Genomic DNA, 10,267 nt, shown 5'->3' with positions numbered 1-10,267 from the left:
GATCAAAGAAGTTCGATGACATGACGACATCTATTAACTTTGGCCAGCGTGGTGGATTTATGGCCTGTACCCTACTGTACCCTCATAGGAGGCTTGGGTCCCAGCAGTGGGAACGCATATGGGCTGATGATGATGATGCGTACCTAATATATAAGTGTATAAAGAAGTGTTGTTTAGGTCTACTTTATTTCTTAGCTCCAGGTCGACATGGCAATAGTATTCATTAGCTATTAGGTTAAAATATATTGATCATGTAGGTACTAGGTTAAATGAGAGGTACATAATAATATATAATTCCAAAACTATTAAATAAAACAAAAACATTACAAAAATTATTTATTCGTATTGATTTTTTTCCTATCACTAAAATTTTATAACTATCACTAAAATTGCTTTTACGTATTTACAGGTGTAAATATTTCTAACTAAATGCTAAATTATTCCATCTAGATCATTTATTGTGGGCTGTCTTCAACGACGACCTGCTGGTGATACCTTCTACGACCGTGTGGAACTCGCCTTACTCTTGATTGGACACCTTCTTCATGTAATACCTATAAATGAAAGGATCTTTTAAATCGTTGTAATATTAAAAAGCTTTCCAAACCGGTGGTAAATTTTTATATTTCCGTATTTTGATGATTCAAAAGCGCTTTTAAACGAAGTCCAGTTTCCTATGTTTGAGTTTGAGAGTTGAGTTTTTTGTGAAGACATGTTGTTTGTATTACATACAATTTGGAGTCTTATAAAACAACACAATCGAAGACCTACATACTTATAGGTATATTTACTTTATAATATACCTTAATAAATGGCAGTATTGTAATTTTTGACCCAATTTTATTATGAAACAGACAAAAGTGGCAAAAGCAGAAAACATTACGTTTTATTGCAGTGGTACCAGAAAATATTAATTAATTATTTAAGCTCGGATAGTTCTTCCTGGATATATCATTTTGAAAATAATATTCTAGGTCTTTTGGTATACGTTTGCTTAAAAGAGGGAAAGGAATTTAAAATTTTACTTAGTACTACCTACTATATAGTTTTACTAATATCATACACGCGAAAGATTGGAACGGAAAAGTACGGATATTAGTTATTCAACTAATTATATCTGTATGAAATTTGGCAAAGGAATAGATTTTTATCTGGATTACCACATAAGCTTTTTTAGCCCGGGTACCACCCGAAAGACGCTCTACGGGCTTCAACTTTTCTAAAACATGTTTTAATTATTTATTAAATTAAAACCTATGAATTTCTTCATTCCAACATATCTAATAGATGTGGATTTATCGGTTAACCTGATAATTGACTTAGTAATATAATCGAAATAGATTACACGGAAGGCTTTTATCTTACATTCTTACCTGTACATTTTTCCTGCCCACATTGTTTTCCAAGAATTTGTTCACTGCTCCGAGGGTGTTAATAGGAATCTAAACAGACATAACTTTTAATAAAGGTAAAAGATTATTTTGATCAATAAAGTTTTTCCATTTGAACAAAATTTACTTTATGATGATAAAATTTTATTATAAAGACTTACCATTTATGCTTCTTTCTTCACGATAAAGGTGTTATACTGTCAAATTAGGAGTAAGCAATGTATCCCAACACCATTACTGCATAATAAATAAAATTAGTAGAAACTTAAAAAACTATAGATATTAAACAATGAAAAGGGTTAAAAGTTAAAAGCGTTAACTGACTAGATATAATAGGTATCCATAGAATAGCGAAGGGTTTTAAATTTATTTTGTGCTGTACCAATTTTAATAATTCGTGTTATAGAAGTCATCTTTCACAAAACCGAGTTAATGATAAGTTAATGTAGTTCTTTTTGTTATTAATGAACTTACAGATAAAATGTCATCGATAAAAGATGATGCACTCGGTGTGTCTACCGAAATATGAGCTGATGAAGAGGAAGATATCGATGAATCATGCTTCGGCTCAGATTCTGTAGAGGATTAAATAGAATTAGTAGATAGTAAGATAGTTGATATTATTATAAGAAGTCATTCACACGACCGCGTTTTTGACGGCGTTATGTATAAAGTACTACCTGCTACCATGCATGATAAGATGCTTTAATAAAAACTCTTGGGGTTTCAACTAATTAGTATTTAATCCTACACTATATGAAATAGCTTATTCCATTAATCCATCTCACAGATTGTACAATCTCTCAGATTTAACATTTATATTTCCTCCCGTAACATCTAATTACTCAATTATGTGGAAAATAAGAAAAACCACATCGTAAAAGATGGCGTAACATGAAATCCTAATAAAACTCTAAATAAAACATGAGCAGAATTACGACGGTCACAAAAAAAAAACAAAACCATAAAAGAGGAAGATGGCAAAGACAGTTTTCTTTGCGGTAAACACAATTTTTTGTATGTCGCATCTAATTAAAGACTTATAAAAAAACTTAAACATTGTCATTGTGTGCTACCAATACTGAGTTTAGTGCAAATATTAATCGTGGCTGTAACATTTTTAGGATACAATAATATTTCATTAGATATAATATGAAATTTAACATAAGAATAATAATTACTAAGCTACAAAATAATTTGCAGATAAGAAACCTGTAATATTATGTGTTTAAACACTCACATATTGTTATAAAATCCCATTTTCGTGTATAATTAACGCTAATTACATACTAGCCTTAGTTACATTCAGTCACCACTAAAACTTATTCTAACAGTCATAAAAATGTGTATGTAATCGTTGAACTTTTTTCTTAGAATTAACAGAGTTTTTTAATAATAAACACCTGTTTGTACAGATTTTTGTACAGATATGTTCGTACGTGATGCCGTGTTCCCAAGGAAATTACCGACTGCTTTCAAAGTAGAAATTGGAATCTGTAAACAAGAAATATCAGTTGAAGAGATATGTGATTTTTAAATTCTTCATAATATTAAGCTCAATTTACATTTAGTTGAGAAGCGAGATCCCGTGAGAAATGGGGACATATTGCCGAGACCGTTTAACCTATCGACTATTCGTTTGAAGTAAGTTATTTGGATTCAGCCAAGAGGGAATCAACCTCGACTTCGTGGTGAATGAACCACGAATAATGCAAATTGTATACGATATAGGAATGAAAATTAAGTTGTTTGTTTATTATTGGAAAATACAATTTGTAAAGTTCTCTATATTAGTTATGCGTATAATATAATAAATTGCCAATAAATTCGTTCATACCTACTATGTGTTTGTGCTTCAACAATAAGTAAAGAATAATTTTGCCACTTCAATATTATGTTTCAAATGGCCCAATGCCTATATTTTGTTTTAAAGAATCTATTGACTAGGAATTTATATACTTAACAACTTACATCAAAAATGTCACGGAAGAAAGTTGGATTTTTGTTCACAGTGACTTCCTTAGTATAAACTTTTCTTACTCCTCCCCCATTGATATGTCCGTCTACATTAGCTCCAGCGTTAGCTTCAACACCGACATCTACCCTTCTCTCAGCATGTTGTTCAGTTTGTACAACACTATTAGGAGCTGGTCCTACAATTTCTCCTTGACCACCAACATAACCTCCGAGGAATGCGGTTTTACGAAAATGAGCTCTTCTTGGTTTGTAATGCGTATGCACGATATGCTTTTCAAAAACTTGAGGTTGTGAATCTGCGTACACCTGTTTGAAATAAAATTATTTGTAACAATAGATATTTATCAGATATAGATTTTGATGATGGTTAGATACGATCACATTGTATGTATCTAAAAAATACATATAGCTGTACGTAAAATAATAAAGCATTAAATAACACAAACATAAAACGAACATTTACATCATGTTTAACTGATGGCTAATTAGTGTACTTGGAAGAAAAAAGTAATACATAGCTTGTTTTCAAAATCATTACACATAAAACATAACATTTTTGTTAAAAACAATATGAAGACGAGGTTAACATATTGCTAGAAAAACAAAAATAGTATTATTAGTTTGACAAACACGTAGTGGTAGATGGTTTTTAAGTGCTGTATCACTATTTGGACAAACCTTTGAGAAACTATTGGTTCGTGGCAATCCTATTGGGAAACTAAAAATATTTCTAAAGAAATCTTGGAATGGATTAAATTGATTTTCAGCATTTATACGATACTGTGGTGTCCATGTTTTACTCACTTCTTTGACTATTTGAGGAGATTGAACATCTTCTCTAACAATAGTCTTGGTTATTTCAATATTTGATGTTTCATGTGGTTGTACTTCATTTGCAGATTCAACATTAACTTCGGTATTAATACCACTTTTCAGAGGTGTTACTTCTAGTTTATTCACACCACTATACGTAAATCCTGATGATCCTTTATCACCGGTTTGGCCTCCCTGTAAATTTTTAAATATGCATTATAATTTGTAAAAAATAACTCCTTAATTTTACGTGCAAGACAAAAACAATGGGTGGGATAGCGACATTGAGCCCATCATAACATCAGCCAAAGCACGATGATAATATTCTACTTTGTATGGTGTTTTTTGCTTTCATTCCTTTGTGCATGTATATACAACAGTTCATTTACATTCAGTTATTATATCCATGCTAATATGTAAGTTTTACCTTTACTCGTTTCGTACGCAAGGTTAGCTTCTAGCCTGATAACTAAATTAATATTAGTAAATGACATGTCTGTTTTATAACAATTTATTGTACGATTAAACTTATAACATATAATCAAGTACTGTTAACACAATTGTAAAAACGAGGATACAATAACAACATGGAATTATGCAGTGAAATTTTTGGCCTTCAATGCTTTTTCGGTTTTCTTTCGCTTTTGTTTTTCTTCCTTCCTCCGCTTTATCCTCTCGCTTAGAGATTCACCTACCAGGGCGCTGGTTGAGACGACATTTCCAGCTTGTGCTTGTGCAAAGCCACTTCCAATTTTGTTACCGGCGCTGGTTCCAGATAGACCAGCTGATGCGTGATAGTTACCGCCTGCTGTTGCTCCGGCGAAAAGTCCACCTTTAATAAGATAAGACTAAGTATAAATAAAACCCTACACGACTTTAATTTGTTTATTTCTAGCATTTAAAATAAATGGATATTCAGGCATCATCACATCTTTAGAAAATCTTTCGTTGAGTAATTACCACATTGGTGTTAAATGATACTTTATTTCGTGTTTACCTGATGCTATTCCATTTTGATTAACAGTTCCGCCAAGGCCAGCAGTTGCAAACTGTCCTGTTGGTGTACCAGCCTCTGCAAACAGACCTCCACGTGTCCCATTGGCTGTAAAAAACACATACTTACTAAAACTAAGTATCACAATAATTTTAATTAATATTAGCGGGCTATAGTTATTACTACAAGTGTTATTTTGGGATTAGCTAACGATTCATTTCATTCACGAATATTATACATTTGTGCTTGTGTAAGAACGAATAGAAACATTAATGTCGTTTTTGAGATTTCAAACTCTTAAGCAATCAAATAAATCCTGCTCATAATTTTAGTCTACAAAAGCAAACATTAACGTAAGCAATTTTCACCATTTCAAAGTTGCTAAACCCAGACAAACTATTTTAAAATCCCTTACGTAAATTATTATGCTAAACAATATGATATAAACTAAATAATTTCTCAATTATATAAATTAACTTCTGTACTACTTTATAAATTGGTAAAAAACGTAATAGTTTATAAGTGTATGTTAAAATATGTGATACTGATGAAACTTCATACCACGTTCGTGATGAAGAAATAGATAATTATCGTCATCTTAATAATAGCGAGTAATTGCACAAGTTTGTAATAAATCTGTGTTGATGTGTTGTGCAAAGAAGAAACTAAGTACGATATAAAATGTTGTTATACGTTATATAACAACAATAATATTTTGTTTATATACAAAATACGTCAGGAAAAATAAAAATTAACTTTTGGAACACATGTTTCGTAGAAACATTTGATTTCCAAGAAAGCAGCTTTCAGCCCATCCTTATTCGTGTGCAAGTGGAATAAATATTATTATTCATTTTCGTACTTCTCATAATTGTGATAATTTCGACAGCATAACATTAACGGCATCATCGTTGACTATATAATTATTTTATAACCATTAACTGATACCCAAACTTACTTCTAAAATCACATAGATAATTTTAGTAGTAGTCACTCACCTAAAAGCCCACCAATACCGATGCCAGCGTGGTAACCGCCGAAGTTGACTCCCAACTTTCCATCTTGAAACGATATAAATTGTGGAGCCTGGGAACAAAGAAAATCACCTGTTAATTATACATTACGAACGTTACTGCTGCATATATTAACTAATTAAGCTTTGAATTGCACACCAAAGATAAACGAAATCTTTGCCTTGCGTTTTATACATAGGAAATGTTAAGAAACTTATTACAAAGACTAGCTTACCGTCCGCGGCTTCGCCTGCTTTGTCTAAAACTTAATAAATTATATACTAAAACCTTCCTCTTGAATCACTCTATCTATTTAAAAAAACCGCATCAAAATCTGTTGCGTAGTTTTAAAGATTTAAGCATACAAAGATACATATGGATATAGGGACATAGGGACAGAGAAAGCGACTTTGTTTTATACTATGTAGTGATTAATGATATTATTTCGTTTAGGTATATAAAATTCTGTGCATAAAAATATTTTTCTGATTAATAAAGCTGACTTTCAATTAATTATAATTCTAGCTAAACAAAACGCAATCATGTCAGACGAATAGTAAAAAGGAAAACGGGCTAATAACTTCCAAGATTTATATTACAAAACCCTTCATAAACAAGGTGACACGAGATTGAGAAAATGTGACGTGCACGAGTTTTAGCGTGGTAATAAAACATTCAGTGCCGTTCCGTTACTCAAAGAAACAGATTAAAAACTTCTAGGTACTTTGCGACTCAAAAACTATTGAAATTTTCTGGAACTACTGCTCTGAACGACATAAGGAAGTTAATGCACAGACACCAAGCAGATAAATTATGCATGTCTCAGTGAACGCAAATGACTTTGTATGTAAAGCACAGCCGAACCTATATTTTGAGCCTAGAATAAATTTGAATGGTAAAATATGACAAAAGCAGTTGTGTATTGGCTGGGATTTTGTGTATCTTTTTGATTGATTTAGGATGTACAGTGCAAACAATGTTACATAACAAATCATTTCAACTAAATGCGGAGTTTAATGAATCAGTTATGGAAAAATTTACATCCCATTTTTTTTATAAAATACATAATATTAAATACATAATTCTTTTGAAATAAATGTCTCTAAACCTAATATCGTAGTATCTACACGTATAAACATTAGATACTAAAATTGCGAGTCGGAATGAAACAAAGAGATCTAATATAAAACTCTAACTTTACCAAGCCATATCTAATAATAAAGAAATCGAACTACAACACATTACACAAAGAAAAAGATGTCGTTTAAATACTAATGTATATCTATATACTTTAAGAAAATCATGTTCAGACCTTTCAAAATGTTCCAAAATGTTATATTATAATATTTAAAATAAAAATAACAATCAAATTTCTTTAACTAATAACAAATTTTCGTCTGCAAACTGAACTTTTAGTAGGTATATGTTTAGGCTAAGTTTAGTCAGCACATTTCCAGAGACATGATCCAATTAAGCTACTTCTAAGTGATCTGACTTGATAACTTAAATGAATCTTGTGATGCTAAGCACATTGGGCTTCATTGGGCAATTAAGTTTTAGTTTAACTTAGATCAAACAGTTCAAAATCAAACTCTACTTGCTAAACGATTTACAAACATCGAATGTATATATGGGTCATTATACAAAAATGGGGTAACTCAATGTCACCAGCCAATTTATACAACGTCTTATTATATTTTAATCAAATAACAATCTATTTTAAAACAATAAAGCGTCCTTTATTTGGTCACTCACTTTCACTTCTTTATTTAAAATACAAATTGATAAAAAAACAAAATTAATACTTAAATAATCAGTACTTTGGCATGTCACAACTCCGAAAACCAACAATCAAGTGACTATTTTATAAACATTATCATTGATTAGAGAAAACTTACTAATTCAGGACAATCTTTGATATACATAGTATTATATAGTATAACTTTCATAACGAAATGTTTAACATTTTATTTAAAAAATAAAAATAAACTTTGTCATCGTTTTTATTGGTCAGTCCGTTGTGTGTTTTTTAAATTTGAAATTCTCGCTAAATATCACCAAGTCGAGGTCAAATCCCTGTCTAAATATTAATGTTGGTAATGAAGTTACTTGTGCATCCCATATTTTGATGGCCGTCATAACTGTACCAGCGCTAGGGTTGTGTTTGTCCTCTAAATTCGTGCTGCGCCAGTCAACATTTCAGTCCTATGGTGAGTCGTTATTTTATTGTTAAACTGATTTTTATTTTCATTCATACATGGTTAAGTATGATTTGTAAAAATATAGTTTGTTGATATTAGAAATAAGGCAAAAAAACATAATTTGTGATTATAATCTCATATTAAGTCCCTTTTTATCAGTCCGCTGGCATCAGTCCTATGTCAGATATCGCGCCAGTGGACTGACGCGGCCCCATAGTACTGATGATTCTATCGTTTTTGAGAACTTTTATCTTGATTGCTATTGGTATAAGCATTTCTATTTGATATTTCAGTTTAAAACATCATGCGCCACGCTAAAAGAAACTGAATTTGACTAGGGAAGAAACATTTAGAAAAGAGTAGCAAAGAAAAGAGCTATTGAAACAAACTACTAATAATTTTATTTAAAAGATCTTATTTTATTTTAATTATTGATTTTGATGCTTTCAGGGCATAGCTTGTTATATGTATTTATTAGATAAATACGTAAATGTATAATATTGTGAAGTAAAATTACCTCAAAATATCATAAAAGTTAATTATTTTAATAACATTATAAAAATGTCAAAAGGCTCTTATGAAAACTCAGACGAGACTTTCATTCAAGCCTTTGGTTAAAAACCATGATCCATTTTATGAAAATTAGTACTTTTAACATAAATAATGTTAGATTTTTAGGGCTCCGAACCTCAAAAGGAAAAAACAGAACCCTTATAGGATCACTTTGTCTGTTAAGACGTTTTTTTGAAGCGCGTGGAGGTATCAAACTGAAATTAATATTGAATACTCAACATTAAGAACCCTTGGGGCTGTAAAAAAATGAAACTTATAACGCAACGCAAAAAAGATACCTACATCCGTGAATACTGCAAATTTCCGCAAAATTAAATATTCGCAAGGGAATAAAAAAATACACAGGATGCTTGCCGTGTATACAGTCTTAAAATATGGTAAAAAGCAACGTCTTATAACACAAATAAAGGAAAAATTGCTAAAAGTGTAAATTTTAAGTTACAAACATAATAAAAAATAGGTTTGTTAGGAGTCCAATTCGCACTTGGCCGTTTTTTTTGTTTCTATTGTTTGTGAATTACTTGAAATATTAAGTAAAACTAAGTCAAAGTAGTAAGTTAAGTAAGAGAGTAAGAATATTCACGTTGCGTTAAATGTCAGAAGGCTGTTTTGAAAATTGAGACATTGTTTTTTCCCAGTATCACAATATATTATAAATTATCATTTTTAAATGTAACTAAGTGATTTTAATACTTAAAAGACATGTGCCATTATTAAAACTGAGAGATTTGTAGTAATTTTCATTGAATTTCTTTAAGAATATTACAAAATTGTGTTTTTTATCAGTACTATGTTAGCCTTGTCAGTCCCCTGGAGGCCAAATCCAGAAAATTTAAAATATCTCACAATCTACCTAAAAAAGTGGCTGGCCCGATTTGGAACAATATATTCATTAGATTAGCTATCACATACACCCTAATTTGTAATAATCTGATATAAAAAATATAGTAAACAAAATATCCTTAAAAGTTACCCCATTTTTGTATAATCACCCATAAATACTATAAAGTATGTTCATTTTACAGTCCCTTTGCGCTGTCTGGTCTGTATGCTTTAAAATTACTCAACAGATTTTGATGAGTTTTTTAGTAGATAATAATATTATGTATAGTGATTCTCGAGGCAGGTTTTAGTACATAATATATAGTTTATTAGGTTTTAGATAAAGTGGGCGAAGGCGTGGATGGAAAGTTATTTCTTAAAAAACGACGTGTGGCCCTCGGGGACTGCCGCGGTAAAGCTATTGCATGCTATGCCTTCAATCCACACCTCCTCCCGTCGGAGTGGGGAACGTGAGGTTTTTTA

The 10,267-nt window shown here is 31.1% G+C and overlaps 1 protein-coding gene across 1 annotated transcript in view; it reads right to left on the bottom strand.

Moving 5' to 3' along the window:
- Positions 1–323: 323 nt before the first annotated feature.
- Positions 324–10,267, bottom strand: part of LOC123696630 — a 28,257-nt gene continuing 18,313 nt past the window's right edge. The window contains exons 4-12 of the mRNA XM_045642949.1: positions 6,174–6,261; positions 5,179–5,283; positions 4,877–5,013; positions 4,173–4,376; positions 3,363–3,674; positions 2,795–2,885; positions 1,866–1,966; positions 1,374–1,442; positions 324–554 (exon numbers count right to left, since the gene is read on the bottom strand). Coding sequence (XP_045498905.1) covers positions 456–554; positions 1,374–1,442; positions 1,866–1,966; positions 2,795–2,885; positions 3,363–3,674; positions 4,173–4,376; positions 4,877–5,013; positions 5,179–5,283; positions 6,174–6,261 — 1,206 coding nt within the window. The 3' untranslated portion in view covers positions 324–455. The remainder of the gene's footprint in view (positions 555–1,373; positions 1,443–1,865; positions 1,967–2,794; positions 2,886–3,362; positions 3,675–4,172; positions 4,377–4,876; positions 5,014–5,178; positions 5,284–6,173; positions 6,262–10,267) is intronic.

Source organism: Colias croceus, chromosome 13 (genome assembly GCF_905220415.1).
Source record: "Colias croceus chromosome 13, ilColCroc2.1".
NCBI lineage: Eukaryota > Metazoa > Arthropoda > Insecta > Lepidoptera > Pieridae > Colias > Colias croceus.
This window is presented reverse-complemented; position numbering and strand designations above follow the sequence as displayed.